General features: G+C 39.7%; 1 protein-coding gene across 3 annotated transcripts; it reads right to left on the bottom strand.

Annotated features, from left to right (window-relative positions):
* Positions 1 to 25: 25 nt before the first annotated feature.
* phrf1 (PHD and ring finger domains 1) lies at positions 26 to 21633 on the bottom strand. 3 transcript variants are annotated; one of them, XM_085411809.1, is made up of 19 exons: positions 21556 to 21633; positions 20699 to 20821; positions 20459 to 20584; positions 17730 to 17911; positions 16125 to 16208; positions 15894 to 16027; positions 13768 to 13859; positions 13300 to 13478; positions 12668 to 12800; positions 12427 to 12542; positions 12105 to 12298; positions 11116 to 11238; positions 8451 to 8605; positions 4955 to 6869; positions 3666 to 4849; positions 3215 to 3291; positions 2582 to 2731; positions 1675 to 1803; positions 26 to 1547 (listed from the first exon to the last, which is right to left on the bottom strand). In XM_085411809.1, the coding sequence occupies exons 2-19, from the start codon at positions 20784 to 20786 to the stop codon at positions 1380 to 1382; spliced, it is 5229 nt and encodes a 1742-aa protein (XP_085267935.1). In that variant the 5' UTR covers positions 20787 to 20821; positions 21556 to 21633; the 3' UTR covers positions 26 to 1379. The 3 variants fall into 3 exon arrangements, with proteins under 3 accessions (XP_085267935.1, XP_085267938.1, XP_085267937.1); XM_085411812.1 differs by having other exon boundaries at positions 13315 to 13478; XM_085411811.1 differs by having other exon boundaries at positions 17730 to 17905.
* Positions 21634 to 22314: the final 681 nt, after the last annotated feature.

Genomic DNA, 22314 nt, shown 5'->3' with positions numbered 1-22314 from the left:
CTTGAAATAAACTAAGACAAACATCTCTTTGTCATCAGTGATTTATTATTTGATGTTTCCCTGTAGAAACACCTGGACTGATCAAGTAAATAGAGGAAAAAAAAACCCACATACATTCAGATAACATGAGCACCTATTTGTTAAATTCTTCCATTCCAAGTTCCTGGCTTTATACAGCACAATTAAAAGATAATGACAAGGAAGTTGTACAAGGCAGGTCCAGCAACCTAATTAATCAGTGTTTACAGTCGACAAACTAGTAGAGATAACAGAGTGGCAATTTGCACCACATTCTTTGCAAAAATAACTGGGGTTTTCCACCTTTGCCACTGAGAAATGTGTTGCCCTCACTCCTGAGTAAAAGCTATATTATTTACTATGGAATTGTATCCCTTGTCTAAAAACATAATACTGAAACAAATGAAATCTCACCTATGGATCTTGTATTCATTTTACTCCTTTGGCACAAAAAACTAATATTCTCTGGTTCTTTTAAAAAAATTATGGGTTTAAAAGGAGCTGAAGCTACAGCAAAGGAGAACAGTGAATATGACTATTCACTCCAAATTCACCTGCATTATGCTGAACTGAGTTCATTAGACATGGATATTAGAAATATGAATATGAAAAGAAACGCTAAATTTAAAACATTAAACACAGTCAACTTGAACTAAAACAAATTTATGTCAATCATTCGCAACAGGCAACACGGATGAAAGGAACATACAGGTGAATGTATCAAATCTATATATTATATTTACAACCAAACCTAAAATTATTTTTAAGTCTACTGATAAATTTTCTACAAAAATTGCATAACCATGTGCTCTCTTAACATGTAATTTTCTTAAATATGCATATTCTTCATATTTTCCCGCTTCTCGTCTGACAAATTGAGTTTTGCCTATGATAAATACCCCTTCCCTCTCAAACAAACAAACAAACGAAATACATAGAAAATTCAAACGCCACGCCACATTGTATCCTACCAGTGATATGCCGGTGGAGAAAGCTACCCGGTTTTTACCTCTATGGGATGGTCTTTGAGTTTTGCCTCTTTAAGGCACACTCTCAAAGTCTCCCATTAAGTTTCTCAGCTGTGTTACAAACGGAGAATAGTTCTTGGCAAGAGACACCAATAGGTACTGTTCAAGTCATCAATGAATAAAGGTTGTGTTCAAAATACCATAAGGATAGAAATCTCAACATTATAGAAAATGTTCCATTTTGAAACTGTGAGCAAAGGTTGGTTGACCTTTTGCACTTGGTATGTTTAGAGTGTGATCACGCCCAATTCTAGGACATAGAATAATATAGCATAATATATGAATATGAAGTGAATATTGTGGGTGTAGTTGTCCCTGCCTATAGTTCCTGCCTCATCGTGGACTGTCAGAGGTTTTGGCTGCTTCAGCCTGGGTGTCTGGGGCTTTTCCTAAATCGTCTCCCTTTTTATGTTTCCTAGCATGTTTATATTTGTCCACATATGCCTTAACCAGATTTCCAACTTTCACTGGGTTGATTTCTCCACTCTTGCTGTGGCACACCTGAGAAAAAGATCATTTCAAATTGTTAAAAGAGCCACTGAGAAACTCCTGAGTCACACCTTAAAAAAAACTGTTTAAGCAAAAGAATTAAAAAGAATTTCATCATCATCATATTTTTCTAACCCACCTTCTGGACAGCTTTGCGAAGAATCTCCTTGTATTCATCCTTGTTGATATCTCTCCTTTGGTAGAAAGGTTTGATAGCTAGCTTAACTTCTTCTATCGCTCTCTCTTGCATGTGCAGTTTTTTCAAATACTGTTAGGAGAAATAGAATCATAATTCATGCAGTGACATAATTTTTTCCACACGTTCATTTTGAAACTAACATTTGTGCATGCTTTTGCTTTCATTCGAACTTCAAATTCTTTGACAAATTCGTTCTTCAGTATAGGAAAATGTGTGAAAATTAATTGCACAAATGTTCCCTGCAGCATGGAACATTTGTGCAATTAATTTTCACACATTTTCCAAAGTGTTATCCAAGCAAGCCCAAACATGAAGCATGGTGTCACAATCTTTCTCTCTCTTTCGAATTTGGGGGGCTGGCCAGAGAAGTGATTTTGCACAACATAAGGTGAAGCTGAACGTTGACATTTCCTGCAAATAAAAGGCTACCATGTCTTCCTTTCATTTTGTTGGGCACTTTTTTAATAATTACAGTTGTGAATGTGCGAGTGAATGTGAGTGCGAATGGTTGTCTGTCTTTGTGTGTTGGCCCTGCGACAGACTGGCGACCTGTCCAGGGTGTACCCTGCCTCTCGCCCTATGACAGCTGGGATAGGCTCCAGTGCCCCCCGCGACCCTGAAAAGGATAAGCGGACGCGAATGGATGGATGGATAGTTCATCCATGTATCTCAGTTATCTGAAAAAATTCCCATACAGCCTTCCTGGGATAAAGTTAATGGGAATGGCCCAGACCAGCCCCCCCCCCCCAAAAAAAAACAACCAACAAATTCAGTCTGCAGGGGCATAACATGAAGGTAAAAGTTATAATCAAATATTTATTTAAGCTGAAAATGCATTTCTATTCACCTTGTCTTTCCTTGATAAATCTCCTTCTTCTGCCTCTCCTTGTGCAGTGGCCGATAACTCCCCAGAATGAAGACCATCAGATTTAGAGGAAGTACTGAGAAGACCATCAGCACACTTCTTGGAGGGGTCACTAACAGCTGCAGTAATATCCTGTAAAAGTCAAGGGAGATTATACAGTGACCACCACCTACAAAAATTCAAAATATTCCATCATATAAACACACAGAAAATTGTGGTCATGAATTTAAAATCAAGTCACTCTCCAAATGCACAATTATTTAAAATTCAATTTGTACACATTTGTCCTATACTTAACAACCTGTGTTTTATTGTGTGTCTATACAAATAATTACTAATACTGATGGGTCTAAAACAATACTGTTGTGTCTCTTACAGATACTTGTATGGGGACACAGTTTATAAGTACTGCTTACATGCACAGTTCTACTTTCAGTTACTCTGAAACTGCTTTGGTATCAGTTTCACTTTCTATCACATGTCTCTATAAAAACACCAAACTTGCTTCTTCTGGATAAACACTGCCACCTTCCTACGAATATTGCCATTACATAAGAAATAGCACATGCAAAAAATATCTGGTAAATACTGCAGTGGCAAGTAGCTCAGACCTACCTGACTGGATGCCTGGACTGTCAAAGAAGGTCTGCGAGCCCCTTCCTGCTTTAGCTTCAGTTTATATAGAGCAAGTTCTGTGCAAGGGGGCGAAAAGGAAAGCACAAAAACACACAATTAGCAACATAAGATACACAACACACCTCGGATCTCGGCACATCTTTATACTTGTACTGTAAAACATTAGTTCTGCATGTCTTATGGTAAAAAAATTTAAAAAAAATAATATTATTTATTTACATATTAAAAGTCTTTGCTTAAAGACTAGAAAAAGCTGCTAGAAACAGTGTTCAGAGCAGTTTGAAGCTTGAGTTTTCAGTTTATAGGGAACAGTTGTATCCAGGCTATATTGAACAGCAATCACTTCTAAAGGCATTTAAAAATAATGAAGTGACTTAAATAAAAACACATTAGTTAGCATGATATAGTAAAGTAACAATATACCACTTACTGCTCGCAGACTTCTCTGGTTGCGGACCCTCAGGCTCCTGTATATTCCAGGTAACACGCTTCACTTGTGTTTTGGATGTTTTTGCTCCTGCTTTTGTTGATATCTGCTGTACCTCATTCTTCCCGGCCACCACTTCTTTCTCTTGTACGACAGCTGCACCACTACTCTCTGTGTGCTCAGATTTCACGTAATCCAAGGTGTCTAGCATCACATCAATATTAAAGTCATCATCAGAGTCTGAAGGCTGCTGAACTTCCAGTTTTACAGGGACAGTCAATTCAGTGTTTTGATGTTTGGCCACGGCCAACGGCTGAGTCTCAGAGACTGTGTCCTGGTGGCTTTCGTCTGCAACAGGCGGGGTCAGCATAGAAAAGGAAGTATCGGGGGGTAAGCTGGATACACAGACTTGCTCTGATTTAACAATTGGAATTTCGCAAGTCTCGGTCTTAATGGGGACTTCGATATCCTCTTTGCTTACTGCCAAAGAACAAGTGTCTGTTTCCTCTTTCTTAATCGATATACTAATAGGATTATCTTCAAACATGCCAACCGATGCCTGTTTTTCTTTCTTAATTTCTTTTCTATCCTTTGCTTCTTTTGTACTTTCTGTAGTTTTGAACTGGCTCTCTGCACTGAGGACTTTGTCCGGCTTTTTTACTTTAGAGGTGAAAGAACAGGATGGACCCTCCTTTTTATTCAGATTGGCTTCAACTTTTTCATCTTTACTGTAGCTTTGAGAAACATCTTTCTCTTTTTTCTTGTCTTGCAACCTCTTTGCATCTTTAGAGGATGAAAGAGAAGTTTGGTGTGAGCTTTTGGATGATCTTTCTTCTTTCCTTTTCTCTCTTGAACTGGATCTAGACCTGTTTCTCCTCTTCTCTTTAGATCGTGACTCCACCTTGTCTCTTGAAGAGAGAGACAAATGTTTGCTGTGTTCTCTCCTCCTCTCCCTGGATCTGGACCGGGATTTTGACCGACCGTGCTTACGGTCCTTTGATCTAGATCGGGTTCTGGACCTGGAACGTGAATTGGACTGGGACTTTGACCGAGACCGACCACGTCTTTTGTCTTTTGAAACTCGTCGTCTTTCGTGGTCCCTCTCTTTGTCATCACTTCTCTCCTTGCTCCTTCGTTTATGCTTCTTCCTTGTTGAATGGTCTCTACTGCTGGAGCTGGAAGCAGACCTAAAATGTCCACAATTATAAATCATTCCAGTGAAGGTCAAAATAAAACACAGCATCACTGCCTAATTAGTATAAAGTATATTTGAAAAACTGTTATATATTTACCTGGATCGCCACCTTCTCCTTTCATCTTTTGATCGTGACCTGGACCGCCGTCTCTTTCTGTGAGTCCTATCAGGGGAATTGGGTTGAGAACTGTCTGAGCTTGAGTGTGCCCTATTCCTCTCTCTAGACCGTGATTGCCTGGAACTCCTTTCTTTCTCCTCACGGTCTACTTCTTTTTGCTTTGTGACATGGCCTGAACCATGCTGATCTCCTCTCCTGCCTCTGTCTGTCTCAGATCCACTGGAGGACTGCTCCTTCAAAGCTTTGGAGCTTTTCTTCGTATAGTCCAAATCTCTTGAAGGGGACTTTGAGCATGACATAACATGTGATTTAGTTTCTTCCTTTTGTTTCCTCTTGACAGTTGTAGAGTTATCCACTGATGAATCTTCCTTATCCTTTGAGAGAGATCTGCTGGGAGTTCCAGCACGTTGTCCACTCTTTGCCTCTTGAGTCTCTCTCTCAGTCTTTACAAGATCCAGAGTTTGATCAGCAGGCGGTGTGGTGTCTGTGGTCTCTGAATTAAAAAATCTGTCACCACTGATTTCAGATTCACCTGCATTTTCACAAGGTTCTTTCTTGACTTTGTCAAGTGATACAGTTTGTTCTTCAGTCTTTATGCCTGATAGTCTTGATTCATTTTCAACCTTTACAATGTCCTCCAAGAGTCTGGCCCCAGATGTGGTTTCCTGAGCTATCCCTGGTCCTTCCTGTGTGACCTCAATCTCTGATGTTTCAGTCTTCACCTGTACCAGGTCCTGCTCATTTTGCATTATAGTCTCATTGTTACTTAGACTAGGAGGCTTCCTGTCAAGTGTTACATACTGAGAAGTGCCATCTGGGCTTGTGCCCTCCGTTTCGTCACCTGAGCTGCTTGAATCTGACAGAGTAGGATTAAAGGGATCATATATATTATCTTGCTCCTTACTACCCAGACTACGTGATGCCAAAAGCATTTGTTTATCCCTGTCCAATTGTCTCTTTTTAGCTTCATCATCCTTTTTCCTCCAGTGTTCCTGGAAGGTGCCTACACTAGAAGAGGATGATGCAATGCCTAGCCGCCTTGATTGCCATGGGTTCCCACTAGAGTTGATGCGGAAGCTCACTGATGATGACGACGATGATGACGATGATGACGATGAGGAGGAGGCATATCGTGGCTGGCCGGCAGGACACCCAGCGGACGAGGATGAAGAGAATGAATTAGAGAAAGCTGAAGATGAGCTACCTCCATCAGGCCTGTGCCTTGGGGCCTGACCATCAGCCTGGCCCCTTTGCCGGTCTACACTTTGCTGCCTTCCTTTGTCCCCAGAAAGATTATTCATGCCCGTTTCAGGCATGCCATAACCATTATTATTAGGGGTGGATCTCCTACCCTGACCCCTGCTGCTACTAACTTCATGACTGCCATCTTGACTAGTGCCATCATTTGTCATGCCACTACTTTCCCTTTTTATTTTTGGTATTCTAGGAAGTTCTGACACATCTACCCACATGGGTTTTGTAGGTGCCTTTTTAGATTGGCTTTGTGATGGGATCATTCCCTTGCTTTTGGAGCTTGACTCTGCAGTTGGACAGACAGATGACAAGCCTTCCCTAGGGACTCCAAATCCATTGCTTACACGGTGATTAGAGGGTGTGGGTCTGTTTGGACGAGGTGGATGCAAACCTGGATGCCCTCTGAGATCAGAATGGAGAGGTGTTTGTGTGTGGCTAGTTGAAGAAGCTGCTAAAGGAGGTAACCGAGTTGAGCTCTGGGACAATGGTGTGCTCACAGAGGAGCAGGAGGGCCCTGGTTGATCTCTGTTGTAGTTCACAGACACAGAAGTGTCTCCTAGACCTGCTGACATCCCTGGGCTGTTTGCATCTCCAGAGCTACTGCTTTTTCTACTGCCAGGTATTAATGGAGATGGCATCACTGTAACAGAAGAAAGGAAAAAAAACAAAAACAAACAAACTTTAGTTTTCTTGCTAAAATTAAAGCATCTTAAGGTTTATCATGGTACTTTTTTAAAATATGGACCTCTGCTATGAGGTATCAGGTAGGGCTGCTCAATTAATCGAATTTTAATCACGATTACGATCTGGGCATTCAACGATCATTAAAAATGACTGAGCCGATTATTAGCCCCTCCCTCATTTATCCGCGACACCTTAAAGGCCGGTCCGTGAAAATATTGTCGGGCATAAACCGGTCCGTGGCGCAAAAAAGGTTGGAGACCGCTGATTAAGAGGACCCGAGGGAAGCTCGGAAAGCTAAGCAGAAGTTATTTGGAGAGTGACTGCCGTTGGTTGAAAAGAGAGTTTAAAAAAAAAAAAAAACTTCAGTGGTGTTGCACACTATTTTATATTATTTTTTAAAGTCATTGTTAACCCTTTAAAGCCGGTCAGAGCAGCACGCTCCGTTTTGCGTAACTATTTTTAAATCCCTGTAGAACCTGAACCGTGTAAGCTAGCGCAATAATTTGTTTTGCATATGAAACCAGAGGAGTTGTACTTACATCTGATGCCATCAGCTTGTCCTCGGTCACGGTTTCGTTCCACATATAGCTTTGCAAAAATTGCATAAAAAGCGCTTGCAGGAACAAAAACATAATATTCCAGAAACACGCTTTGCCGTTCCTATCAGCTGTTCGTAACACTTCCCACAGTGAAATGATGCACATGCTGTTTTCTTTGCAAATTTGCATCATAGGATTGTTTTTTGTTTTTCCTGCAGTATATAAAAATTGCTGTATCTCCAAAATAAAACTATGAAGACACTCAAAATAAATTTCCTGTGGTGGGAAACTATTTTTTGCAACTTTATTGTATTTAAAGTTTTGAGGGATAAACCTCTTAAATTTCTCCAAGTAGAAATATATGTAAACAAAACAAAAGCGATTTTCAATTTTTTTTGTAGTTTATTGCACTTTTTTGCAATTTATGTAGTTACTATGGACTTAATGCATACATATTATTAAAATATGGGCTATAACAGTTGTATTGATGTATAGCAACTTGAAATGCTCCCACAAATGGCACTACAGCATGTAAAAAAAAATAATATAAGCTCTGGTGGACTTGGTTCTATAGTAGGTCTTAAAGGGTTAAATAAATATCGTCAAATAATCGTGATCTCAATTTCAGTGAAAATAATCGTGATTATCATTTTTGCCATAATCGAGCAGCCCTAGTATCAGGCTATTCTAACTAGAACTGCAATTAAGCTAAGGCAGATCTAGTTCATGTGCCGCTAGCTCACCATGGCTGCAAAGAACAACAAAGTATACTATCTCACAGCAGAAGCAGATACTAAACTGCCTGTTCACTTGGCAAAAAATAATTATAACTTAATGTTGCAGTAAAATATAAACAGTAGTATTTAAGAACAAATGCGTGCACCCCGAATGTAAATGTGTGGGATATACTGCACACAGCTAGAAAATACAAGTACACACAATATAAATGCATTTCATAGTCTGGATATGTGACACAAAAATGTATTACATACACCTACTTGGTTTGGTAGCTTTAAGCGAACCATCTCGATTAATGACAACATCAGAACTGTCCATCAAGAGCATGCTCTGTCCTGATAGGATGCTGCCCAGCAGATCAGGCACAGGAGCTGCCTCCACAACACCTCCTGATGGGTGGACATCCATACCCCTCCTGGTATAGCATAGCAAACCTTCAATAAGATTTGTGAAGTATTTACGGATATAAATCAAACGTAACGTTTGTAGATTCATATGTGCATTACAGAATGTATAGGATAAAGTTCTAATCATCTCTTAGTTTACTCAGATTGCACAGAGTGTATATTTGTTAATAATTTGAATCATTTTGGATAAGGATAAGTGTAAGATAATGGGGAATTTCAGTTTTTACTTTATAATTTGTTCAGCGTAAGATTACAGTTAAATTTTATTTTTTCTTGCCTTATTTAATTTTTATGTACTGTTCCTTTAACACACGGTAACTGTGCACGGGGGGAGCGTTCGCGACGGGCAGTATGGAGCTACAGGGGCTTTAACTAGCTGTGGAGAAAAACAGTTTCTTACCGTGTTTGCAGTGTACAGGAACATTCAAATGGATCACTGTATTTCAAAACTGTGGAAATACATGTTTGCCTGTTTGTTTTTCGACTACAAGCGGACTTTGTGGATTATGTTCAACTGCACTAAGACACGCGTACGGCCCGACTACCAGCTAGTGCTTCCGCGGTAATAGATATGTTTTAATGTTCACCAGAAATTTCCAGTTTTAAAAAAATGGCAAGTTTTCATCTCCTATCTGGAGCAGATTTAATATTCTATAACTACAATCAAGGGTGAAAAATGGTCACAACAGATGCGACAGAGAGGTGAATCGTTCTAGACATTTGCATGTTATGTTCAAAAACCACAATCAACATAAAAGTAGCTGTCAGGTGTGGCCATTCATTCTTTTGAGGTTAAGTTTTTCCTTACCTTTTCAGCCATTTCCATCTTAATTTCTAAGGTTTACAATTACAAGCCCCTATCATTGATATTAACTGCCTGAACTGTACCAAAATGTTGAAAGTCGTGTTTTTTCCTCTCATAGTGACCAACTGAATGTGTAGTTTTAAACACGGCTCAAAATCATATTTAGGAGTAATTTAATAGTAATTAAGGTATTTATGCTCATGGTTTTTAGGTAGATTAACTTCTACAATTAACAGAAAAAAAAAAGATATGCATACCAACATACGTAAACAGCTGATAATTGACTGTGTGCACATTAGCATATGCTACTTCCGGTGCGGAAACTACTGTGGGGAGGTTTGTTTCCGGTGTCCTATTTGCGCCTGGTTTATGGTCCAAAACAAGTTAAGCAAATGAATGAATCAAGCGGCGATTTACATTTCTATAGATGTCTAGGGCAGTTACCCAATATATCTGTAAATGATGTTCATCGACTTGTTGATATTTTTTCCCTGCACCTCAGGACAAAAGAGAAAATGGATTCAAATGTTATATTTCTCAGCTGTCCCTCGTTTATAGCGGGTGTTATGTTCTAAAAATAACCAGCGATAGGTGAAATCAAGTAGCCAATTTTATTTTTTGATGGTGCAAAACGTTTCGTGGACATACAGTACTGCACTTCAGAGTCACACTGCTAGCGATCGATGCAGCGACAGGAGAGACGTCACGGAGGAGATCGTCTGCAGCGATCAGGACGCAGGACACAATGTGACATAAAAAAAAATAAGCATGCAAACTTGCACTAAAAAATCTGCGAAACAGCGAGGTGAAAGGTTAACCGCGTTATTAGCGAGGGACCGCTGTAATTTTTAAGGTAAGTCACAACATACCCTTCGTAAATACTAATGTATAGAAACCCTTACCAGCAATCATTCATTTTTTGTGTGGCTTTTTTCACGGTTTGTTAACATGCTGTGTAGGTGTGTACTTGACTAGCTGATTTCGACATAATGGGGGAAACATCTGGTTTGACTATTCTTCACCTGTAGTTTGAATGCTGAACATTTGCCTGTTTAAATCATAAGACCAGTCACTATACAGAGATACTTCTGAATGTGGACGATGTGTCTTCTGCATGCAGTAATGCAGTTCTGCTTGTGTTGAGTGATGTAAACAACTGATCGATCTAAACTCTTTAAACGTCAAAATTGATCATTAGATTTTTTATGACACAACAGTGGTGAGTGTTCCCACCTTCTGCTTTTTGTAACTTAACGCGATCTTTCCGTTTTCGAGTTTTGGACATGATTTTGGAGTATATCGTCGAAGTAGCGATTGACTGCAAAGTAAAGCTACCGGAAATGTACAACCCCACATCCGGTCTCAAACCAGGAAGTTAGCATTTTCTCGTGCACAGTGTCAATATGAGCCTTACCATATAAAATTGGGGTTGTTGATAAAATGACTCACTTTATCAGTAGTAGCAGTAGTAGTAAAACGACGTATGATGCATCAATCATGTTGCTTAGATTTTAATAAACAACAGTTAGCACAATAGCACAGATCCAACTAAAGCTACCTGTATTTAATTAGTTTGTTTAATACAATAATTATACAGATGAATTAACTATGAATGTCTGAGCATGAGCAAAGCAAACAAATACTGCAAGCTTTATTCAACTTTTCAGTTGTTTTTAACCTAATCCATGTCCCAGGGCAAACAGGAAATGATACCTGGAAAGACTTGCAGTGATTGGTCGAGCCACGGGCTGATGAGAGCGAAGCGCTGAGCAGGAGATCCCTCGTCTCTTGGCCTCCAGTAGCGATGAAACATGAGCCTGCTGTTCATCCTCCTCACTGGTCAAATGGGCACCATAGGTTCAAAAAGAAAAGGAAAAAAGTTAGCTTAATACAGTGGTTCCCAAACTCCCCTTTGTTTTACAAGACCTGCAAAAAATTACAGGTTACAATAAAATAAACCACTACCCTCTTTTAGATAACAGAAAAACAAAACATCTTTACGGTGTAATTATTTTACGTATTTTTTTTTTTTGTGTGTAAGAATATTCAACACTGCTATCAATACATCTGGGTTAATAGTTCTAACCGAATAAGTTTAGTGAAACAGTGAGACATACAGGTGCTACTCAAATCTTGAAAATCAGTATTTTTCATCAGTTATTTAAGAAATTAAACATTCAACATATTCTGCACTTGTGATATGTAAAAAACAAAAACATTTCATTTTTCATTTTTATAATTGACAGTTTGATAAATATTAGAAGATTTAATTTCAAGCTTGAATAAACTGCTGTTCAAACAGGTAAAATACCAATGGGTTTGCTGACTGTCATTGCTGTCATGGGCCAGACACCCAGTCTTTCCTGAAACCCAGAGACAATCTATGGTTTGCTGCCATTATGAAAATGAGAAAACACCCAATTTTAAAAATACAGATGAGCTAAAGGCTACTACTAAAGCAACCACCACAGCAGCACAAAAAGCTGATAGCTTTCATGCTACACTGCACTGACACAATAATTTTCTTAGAAATCTGTCTTTGATTGATCTTAGAAAAAATAAATAAAAAGAAAGGCTTGAAATATTTCACTTTGCACGTAACAAATATAGAATTATATGAAGGCTGATTACTTTTAAATGAAACTACATAAATATGAACTTAATGATATTCTAATCTTTGTATATAGAGCTGAGTCTCTTACCGATCCACAAATGGATCCAAATCAAATGGGTCTCCATAGATAGAGAGGGATGCAGCTCCTATGTCAGCACGCATATTGCTTAGTGTGTGCTCTGATGGCCTATAAACTGTTGGAAGCGATGAGCTCTTCTTGTCCTTTACAATTCCAAGACTATTAGCAATACGGCTTCGTGGAGTGGCAACCTTCTTCATCATCTAACAGGAAAAGAGAGTTGTTCTTGAAATCTTTCATAGGACTACAATAGAAATTTCCATTGTTGAAATGAAAATGAAGAATGTTTAAAATCACATATATAAATGTTTGATGTTGATAATAGACTTACCATCCTTCTCCTAGATTTATTCCTCCTTACTTTTCGTTTCCTCCTCTTGACTCCCGTGCTAGACACTTTACCATTTTTAGCAGATGTCTTCCTACTTTTCACCTTTTTGTGCTTTCCTGGACAGGTGACGAAATAGAGGGGAGAGGGAAAAAAAGCATTTTATCATCAGTTTATTCACTCATCATCTGTTCATGCAAGTACTTTTATCTAAAATAATTCCTTCATATATGTCCTTACTTACCAGTTTTGCGTTTACGGCTAGATGCTAAACGAGGTGTTAAGTCCCGTATGTATACAGCTGTGTTGAGCCCAGCAATCACAGCATTAATCGTTTCATCCAGCCAAGTGGACTGTATCAGATATGTCGGGGCCAGCTAATGGGAAAAGGTTTGCGTTACTCCACTGCTTTGCTTTCACAACGTTCTGCAAACTTGACTCTCAAACATTAAATGCTACTTAGCAAAAACATATTAGTTGGCATTTAAGACACTTAAAAGTCAAAAATGCATGCCTTTTTTTTTTTTGCAGTCAATAGCACTAAAGTATATTATCCAGATACATGACAATACCAACAGCATTCCCAGACTGCATACCTCCACCAGGGCTGAAAATTTGCAGAAAATTTTCAAGCAAATCTGTCCATGACTTTTTGATAGATCCTGCTAACAGCTAAAAAACAATCAAGCTGCTCCAATCACATAATCCCCGTGGTAGAGGTAATAAGTGTTTAATGGTATTAATAAATGTATTACGCGGAACAAATAACTTTGTTAAGCTTTGACACAATAAGCTGCAAAATCCAACAACGCATGAATGCAACAGTAATGAGTTAGAAAATAAGCCAAGACATAAGCATCACGCTTCATGCCAAACCTGCGACGTGCGTGCCTGTGTGATGCGATGTCGGTTGACATTGGCTCGGACCCTCTCACTCTGCTGGGTACGGGCAATGGCTCTGGTGGGGCCTGAAGCACGGGCTTGTGATCGACTGGTGGCAGGACGTGCAGTAGAAGGCAGGCTGTCAGCATCACTGAGTTCCTCAGCTGAACCTCCTGATAAAAGGAGATTTTAAAGTTTGATTTGTGAAAGGCTGTATTAGGGTGCATTTTTTCCCGAAATCTTTTTTTTTTTTTTTTTTAGAAAATTAAATGTATAAACATCAATTACACAAAGAATAAACTTTTAAAAGCAAGATAAAACAAAATTTAAGCCAACAGGGATACTTTTCAGTATATGTACAAAACTGTATATTTATTTAATTAACATTTAGGTTTTGTTTTTAATTACTATCAGTGAATGATCACGTGCTGCACAAAGAACTTCATTAACTTGAAGGCTTACTTGAGTTACGGTTGTTGGCTTCACACTCAGGACAGAACCATTCCTCTACAGGAACAGAGTCAAGGGGCGGCGTGAGGCACTCCATGTGATATCTATAGAATAAAACACCTTACTGTTAAATATGCAAGCATTCATATGCATGAGTCACAATATGAAGGCTATTTAGCAATGATAAGTAGGTTGAGCGATTGGACGAATATATCAACTATCGACGACAGTTTTTACAAGGGCGATTTATTTATTTATTTATTTACCCGTAAGTACGTTTGCTAATAGTTTATGGCGCTAACAGAAGCAGTCAACAGAAAAAAATAATAATAATAGCGCTGTTGTAACACCACCCTCTTTCATCTGTGAGCGAAATGCACCCTCCTCTAGTGATGTGTCGGTCGCGAACAAAACGGCTCTTAGAACCGGATCTTTGACGTGAACGACGCGAGCCGGCTCCTTCCCCCCCCCCCCTTTCTCTCACCCTCTTTCTCGCACGTTTTGTCCGCTTCACTCCGCATGCAAGCCTTGTGCTTTGCGCTGGGAAGAGGGGGGAAGGGGCGGTAGTTACACTCACAGTAGCACAGAAACAGAGCAGGAGGGAAAGACAGAAAGAGAGCCAGGGACAACAACGTCACATTAGAAAGGTATAGTAATCATCCACAACTATTTTCAGTTGCGGATGATAAAGGATTCAGAAAGTTTATTCATGCAGGCCCATATGACAGAGAATATGCATGTTCTTTTTGTTTTCATATTTTAATTTATATTTAATTGTGTTGTGGTTTGTAGTGTTTTGTGTTGTTTCACTTTAAATTTGTTTAAAAGGAAAAAGCTGAAAATTTAAATAGTTACAAGTTGAACTGTGAATAGTTGTTTTTGTATTAAATGGTAAATGGCCTGCATTTGTATAGCGCTTTTCTAGTCCCCAAGGACCCCAAAGCGCTTCACACTACATTCAGCCATTCACCCAGTCACACACACATTCACACACTGGCGATGGCAAGCTACATTGTAGCCACAGCTGCCCTGGGGCGCACTGACAGAGGCGAGGCTGCCGGACACTGGCGCCACCGGGCCCTCCGACCACCACCAGTAGGCAACATGGGGTTAGTATCTTGCCCAAGGATATTTGGCATGCAGCCAGGAGGCAGCCTGGGATCAAAACACTGACCTTCTGATTAGTGGTTGACCTGCTCTGCCACCTGAGCTAAATGATTTATTTATTACATTTTATGTGGAGTGAATAAATAAAAGTATATTTACAGTGGCCCCTAGAGACAAAGCACGTAAAAACTCCAAAACAAGTACAAAAGACAACAGAAGTGCTCCAGGATGCTAGGCGCAGTGTTGAGCTTTTGTTACCTACTGGCTACACAAGCCAGGAAGTACCAACGACCGGATTTGGTGTGTGGTAGTAACAGGTAAATGAACTTTTTTTTTTAATTATTTTAATATATATATATGAGGGCTTGTGTATAAATACACAAACAACACACATATGCTTTCAGTTGTGTAATTTAAGTGATCTAGGTAGCTCTGTTTTCGAAGGTCAGTTAACGCTAGAAATGTGTTTTGGAGTTTGTACGTGCTTTGTCTCTAGGGGCCACTGTATATATTTATATATAAACATATAATAATTACATCCTTAGATTTACCTCTTTCATCTGGTTTAAAGCCAAAGAAATTCCAAATTGGCGACATTATATATTTTTTTTAGTGCTGTCAGCGTTAACGCGCCGTCATCATGACTCACGCGATTAACAATTAACCCATCTGGAGCGCGGACTGAGTCAAAATACCTGAAATGTCTGTGTCAACGCATTTCGGCAGTTTGTCCAAATTTTGTTCATTCTGCACTCCAGATGGGTTGAGAATGTTAAAATTTTAATCGTGATGACTGCGTTTAGGCTGCTTTAACGCTGACAGCGTTTCGTTTTTTTGGAAACTAGTTCGTCCATGTTTGGACTTCTGTGTTGTAAACGTGCGAATCAGTCCGTGGATGTTTACATAGCCCCGCCCATCAAAACGTCTGCGCATGCGTGAATATATCACCCATCGGCGATTGTTGGACTGACGGTTGCCGGTTGGAAAATTTCTACATAACGCCCAACCCTAAATGATAATGTAAACTTCACCCTGCATCACAGCCGTCACATAGCAGCAGGCGGTCCTCTCGGTCACTGCCCCCACAAACTTCACAGTTGGTCTGCTCCAAGTCCAAATTAACGGTTTCCTCTTGCCCTTCCTTCACAGGCTTTTGCACAGTTATCTAAAAAGAAGCAATAATCATAAAGACACGTAGGAAAATAGAAAACATAACACAATGTACTTTGAGTAAAATGAGTTAATAATTGTTTCAAACTCACCATTTTTTTCACTTTGCCTCCATAACATTTCCTGAGGTATATACTGTTAAAGGCCATACGGTCGACAGGACACGAGTTTGCATTCTGGAGGAGAAACAAACAAAAAACAAACACTAACTGAGCCGCTGACCTTTCTCTTCCTCTGATTTCTCATCAGCGTTCAACACTCTGCAGCCTTGTATCCTGGCCACTAAACTTTCCTCCCAATTTCACCTGGATGATCAGCTAATCCTGTGGATATTGGACTTTTTGACCAACAGGACTCAGAAAGCTTGGATCAACAACTCTCTTTCCGGTCTCCGTTCCACCTCCACTGGCTCCCCCCAGGGCTGTGTGCTCTCCCCCCTGCTCTTCATCTACAGCGATGACTGCAGATCCACACAGCCCAACTGTCACCTGGTGAAATATGCTGACAGCACAGTTCTCCTGTCACTGCTGTCAGGCCCCTGACAACACCACGGGCATAAACTACTCTACACTCCGCTCTTCAGGAGTTTGTAGAGTGGTGTGACAGCTCCAAACTTGAACTGAACATGAGCAAAACCAAAGAGATGGTGGTGACCTTCTCCAGTAGGCAGAGGGATCTGGCTGCTTCAGTCACCACCACCATCCATGGGAAGCTAGTGGAGGTAGTTGAGGAGCACAAATACCTGGGAACCATCTTTGACAACCTCCTGAAATTCACTGCTAAGACAGAGGAGATTCTGAGGAGGTGCCACCAACGGCTATACCTCCTAAGGAAACTCAACTCCTTTGAAGTCAGCACACCCATCATGATGACTTTTTACTATGCCTTCCTGGAAAGCATCATGAGCTTCTCCATTACCTGCTGGTTCCACTCCCTCAGCCTTCAGAACAGGAACAGACTGCAGCACACTGCATCAGTGTGCTCTAAAATCATTGGACTGCCTGTCAGAACTCTTGCACAGGTTTTCAGCCAACAGGCACTTAGACAGGCAGCCAAAATCATCAATGACCCCTCTCACATTCTTCACCCCACATTTCAATAGCTCCCCTCTGGGCGGCGCCTCCGCTGCATTTCCTGCAGGACTAAGAGGAGGAGAGCCACCTTTGTCCCCAAAGCCACTCTGCTTTTTAACTCCAGCCGATAAGACCATTTCCCACACCAGAAACATAAACTACTCTACACTCTTTTATATTGCTGACACTTTATTCACTTTTAGTCACTTACGGTTATTTATTCATGTAGTCACTTTAATTTTAAAACTGTGCAATTTTAAAACTGTGTATAGTGTAAACTCTGTGTACTGTGTAAAGTCTCTATTTTTGTTGTTTTTGTGTTTTAGTGCAAGTTAAAGACAACACATTCTCTGATCTCCCATTTACATCTGTGCTCATTTTTACACACATACTGTATATTCTGTGTATTTATTATGTCATTCTTATTGCCTGTTTATGCCCTGCCCTTATCTTTAACGTCATGCTGCCCTGTTGTATCCTAATTGCGCCTTGGGGATAAATAAAATCTTTATGATTCTACCACAAAAGCATAAAACTGCAGAGAAAATAGCGATTATTAGAAAATGTAAGACACTTCATAAGTAAACGTTTTCTTTTGTTCATACATCATAAATTCAGACCCACCTTGGCCCATTCCAGGATGCAGTCGAAACAGAAGTAGTGCTCACAGTTCTCTGGTGTTGCCACAGGCTGACTGTTGAGAGAGTTAAGGCAGATGGGACACTTTTCTGCGTCCTCATCAGAGCTCATCATTGCAAGGTCTGCAGAGGTTCCTCCAAAAGCTCCATCTTCCGGCTGAGCTTCTTCTTCTTCTAGATCTAATAAAAATTACCAGAAATATATTCTACATAAACTGGCATAAACAAAACAAAAGTTGTGCACAGAGTAGCACAGATCCTTAGGAAAAAAATAACTCTTTACTTTTTTCCTACTGATTATCAGCAAATTTTACGCTTTTCACTTATGCAAAGCTGGGTCATGGGGGCTTAGCCCAACCAACATACACAGGAAACTCATGTCAGCTGCTTGTAACCAGGATCTTGTTCTTTCAGTCACTTCCCCAAGCTCATAAACATAGGTGAGTGTTGGAACATAGATCAATTAGTATACCAAAAACTTTACTTTCTGGTTCAGCTCTCTCTTCACCACAGTGGTCCAGTACAGTGCTCATATTACTGTTTCCCATCAACCACACTCTCCAACTTTCCATCACTTACAAACAAGAGCCCAAGATATTTAAACCTGTATGCTCCAGGCAAACAACTCTCCCCCAAACCTAGAGGGATCTGTCAACCATTTTCAAGTAGAGAACAATAGGCTTTAATTTGGAATTTTCATGCCTTAATAATAGCATTCAGTCTATTAAATTATACAGTCTGCATTTTGGCCAGCTTTCCTTCCTGGCTCTAAGCAGACTTTTTCAATAAAGCACTTATACGGTAAAGGCAAATACTTATTCAAACATCTTTTCTTTAACGTAAGATATGGCATTTCTCCTATCATATACACACTGCAGTGATACTACGCATTTAAACTCATACTTTCATATTTTACAGTCTCTCTTTGTAAAATATGCCATTATGCTGTCCATGTTTGTAACTGATCATGTGATACTAAACCGCTTCTTTCATGTGAAGGTTGATGGTTTGATCCCAGTCTGCATGCCAAGTGTCCTTGGCAGGATATTAATCTCATGTTGCTCTCCGATGCATCCATCGGAGTATGAATGTGTGTGGATGGTAGTTAGGAATCACTTAGAAACAGTAGAAAAAAAGTGCTCATATGAATGGGTGAAAGTACTAGTTAGGGCTGAACGATTATGGAAAATAATCTAATTGCGATTTTTTGCCCCAATATTGCGATTGCGATGCGGTATGCGATTATTTTTTAAGGTCTTTGTCTTCTGTATTATTAAACAAAGACAAGCAATACATCATATAGTATGGCCAATACTATATTACATTAATTTTAAACTGTTCTTTCCTGGAAGACAGACCTCTGTTATGATGACATGAGGTGATGCATGAATTGATGACTGACATTTTTATTTAACTTCTTCAATCACAACAGTATATTTGAACATACACAATAGTTTATTTTTAGCTTACAAACATCTGAGCATAAAGTGCTGACAAGGAACCCTGGTGTAAACATTAAAATGAAAGTCAGTACAATGTGCAGATTGCAGAAATATACATAAAAAAATCAGTGGCTTTACCACACTCAGTTTTTCAACATCTGTGAACTACTAGACAGTCATTCAATTAAAAAATAATATTAATAAACTCGGCCGTCTGCTTCTTGCTATCTAAAATATAACCAGACACTGGTGTAAATTCTCGACTGTCTCATACTTCTGTTTAATAAGTTTTCTGTTTGACGTTTAGTCAGCTGTGTGAAAACCAAGGAGGAACCCACCCGGGTGATTAATAAAGTTTTATTTTATCTAATCTAATAACTTTAATCTCAGCCAAACCGATTTACTCACGAACAAACAAAACACTGAAAAAAGCCCAACAATAACATTTTTAGGTTGTCTAAGTGACTTATATATTACGTTTAACCCGAGCAGCGAAACTCCGCGGTGATCTGAAAATGATGTGCCGGGAGTTGTGCCGTTCTCGGCCGCATCAGTAACCCTCGAGCTCCCGGCTAGCTGTCGAGCTGGTGGGTAGCAGACGCCTCTGAAAACGCCGAAGCACTTTTGCAAATATGGGATATCTTGATAAACCGAGCAGATATTTGATGTTTACACAACTACTTTCTCGCCTGAAAATATGTTAAAAGTTTATTTTGTGACCCAGAAAGATTAGTATGAGTAATTTTAAAACTTAGTAGCGGCCGCCATTGCTGGAAACTGGAGTTTGGCTGGGCCGCGCTATGAATTCTGGGATATGGTAGTAATTTGGACAGCCTTCGGCGCGTCGCTGTGACGTAATCGGTCTACAAATGCGGCCTCAGGAGGATGCAGCCCATGAATTTGGACATGTCCAGAGTATAATCGCAGCCTTTGCGGTTAGAAAATTGCACTTGATCATGTCGCGATATTATCGCAAATGCGATATATCGTTCAGCCCTAGTACTAGTTGTGTAAAGTGCTTTGAGTGCTCCAGTCCATTTACCATGTGAACACAGTGATAGAGTAGGAAACCCTGCGTTAACTTCGCAAATTGAAAACCACCTTCATGAATCAACTAGCCTGACTGCTGATTTTAAAGTAAGCAAATATAGGTAAGAAGAAGATGTCCTAAGTATGCAAACTTCGCTTCTCAAATATGCTTATGATACTTAAGGTAAGATTCAGATCACAAAGATGTTCAGCCAACAAAAAATACATATTGAGTCACTCCTACCATCCTCTTCTTCATTCCCTTCTTCTTCTTCCTCCTCCTCATCTCCATTTACTTGGCCATCCTTTTCTTCATCCCCACTTTCAGATTCTCCCTCCTCAGACTCCACGTCTGAGTCATCAGAGTCATCTAAAGGGAAAGGTTAACGTGGAAAAAAAACAAAAAATAAAATAAAATAAAACAAACAGAAAATGCAGTAAAACTTTAAAGTATGTGGGGCTCCCGATCAAGGGAAACTACTACCTGATATGGCCCACAGTGCAGCTCTGTTTCCTCTGCTGTGAGATGTGCTGCAATTGATCAGCTCATCTTGGCTGTCGTCTTCATCCATGGTTGACCATCAGAACAGCATCAGCAGCAACTTTTCTAATACAATATAACAATTCAAAGATTTAACACAAATGCAGAAATAAAGAAGGTAATAACTGTTTTCCCCTAATGAAATAGATCGTGATAATCATGTATTGCTGTTAACATATACGCGAATCTACGCACTTAAGGAATTTTGTTATTTACACCCGCCCCTCTCTGCCCCAATCAGGAATCGAAAATGGTCTCAGAGATGTATTACTAGAATGAAGTGACAAATCACTTTTCTTAAGCGACACAAGTGTCATATCACTGTATATGCAGTCATTTCTGAGACGATATTTTCACTCTTTTGATGGTTTTTAATTGCTTGCACACAAATACAAAAGGCTTTCCTAACACCCGGTAGCTAAAGGACAACCTATGGACTCTGCAGGAGCTACATTTGTAAACAAAGAAGAAACTAGGGACCAAACATTGCGTTTTTCCTTTTCTCACAGATAAAATAAGCAAGCAGCACATATAAAAACATCCACTTTAAAGCTATCCGCTGCGACAAGAACATAGCATTTTCTGTATAACCGTACTTAAATGCCGCTAGCTAGTAACGTTAGCACCAGTGTAGCATGTTAGCTAGCATTGGGACGCTAAAATTAGAAAACGTCAAGTACAAGCTGGCTTGAAGTCTTTACTGAAAGCACTCAGTGTGTCCGTAATTTATTCAAACTCTCCGTTTAACCCATGTAACTGTGGCGTTCTATTAAAGCAATTAACAGTAATATAAGACCTACCCTATTCAGAGGTGTAGGGTATATGTTCAGAGTGGTTTGAAGTCTCCAGGGTTGTTGACTGACACCACCGGCTGGTTGGAGACGGAAATGGCCGCGTGCAGTCAGAAGAATTGGCTCTTAAAGAGATAGTGTCCTCTTATTTGAAATCAGCTTAGTGATCACTAGGTTCATTTTTGTTGTTGTTGTTGTTTTTCTTAAAGACACGTTTGAACAGTAGGCTATTTCACGCAAGATTAATTAGGACAAAACGAGTAGTCAAAGTTGTCAGCTTGATATCCAAGACCAGATTTAGTCATGTCTGCGCCAGCACAAAACCCTAATGGCAATCGATAAAGCTGTTATCGGGGTTTACCAAAGAGGCGCAGTGTCAGTTTTGTGACTGAAAACTGGGGCAAATTGACGTAATGATGCATTCCCAAAGATGTGACCATAAAAAGTTATTTTGGTAATCTACTGACAGTGCGATAATTCATGGGCCATTCTACGACTGCACAACATTTTCTGTTCCACACGTGATTTTTAATGCACTTTTTCTTTTTTGATTTTGTTTTAAAGAACACTGCCAGTTTTGACCCACAACATTGAGTGGCACGACAAAGAGGAATTGGCATGATCCAGTCATGTGCCAACACCATGGGTGGGACAAAGGTCAGTCTTCTTTGACATATTTTATATTTCATTCAGTCTTTTCTGATTAGACTGGGTGTAATCTTGTTTTACCATATAATTTTTAAAGAGAATAATCATAGATTTTTCTAG

The sequence above is a fragment of the Rhamphochromis longiceps genome, linkage group LG7 (genome assembly GCF_057381845.1).
Source record: "Rhamphochromis longiceps isolate RC_006_pf linkage group LG7, R_longiceps_female_GT1.1, whole genome shotgun sequence".
Classification (NCBI taxonomy): domain Eukaryota; kingdom Metazoa; phylum Chordata; class Actinopteri; order Cichliformes; family Cichlidae; genus Rhamphochromis; species Rhamphochromis longiceps.
Note: the sequence above shows the minus strand (reverse complement) of the source record. Positions and strands in the feature narration are given on the sequence as shown.

Bases quoted from the DNA above. Each gene is read 5' to 3' on its own strand.
- phrf1 (XM_085411809.1), bottom strand. From the start codon at position 20,786: ATGGATGAAGACGACAGCCAAGATGAGCTGATCAATTGCAGCACATCT. The intron at 12,299-12,426 runs GTAAGTCTATTA...TTTTCCTGTTAG, and splicing joins ATAAATCTAGGAGAAGGATG to ATGATGAAGAAGGTTGCCAC. The intron at 1,548-1,674 runs GTGGGTTAGAAA...TCTTTTTCTCAG, and splicing joins TTCGCAAAGCTGTCCAGAAG to GTGTGCCACAGCAAGAGTGG.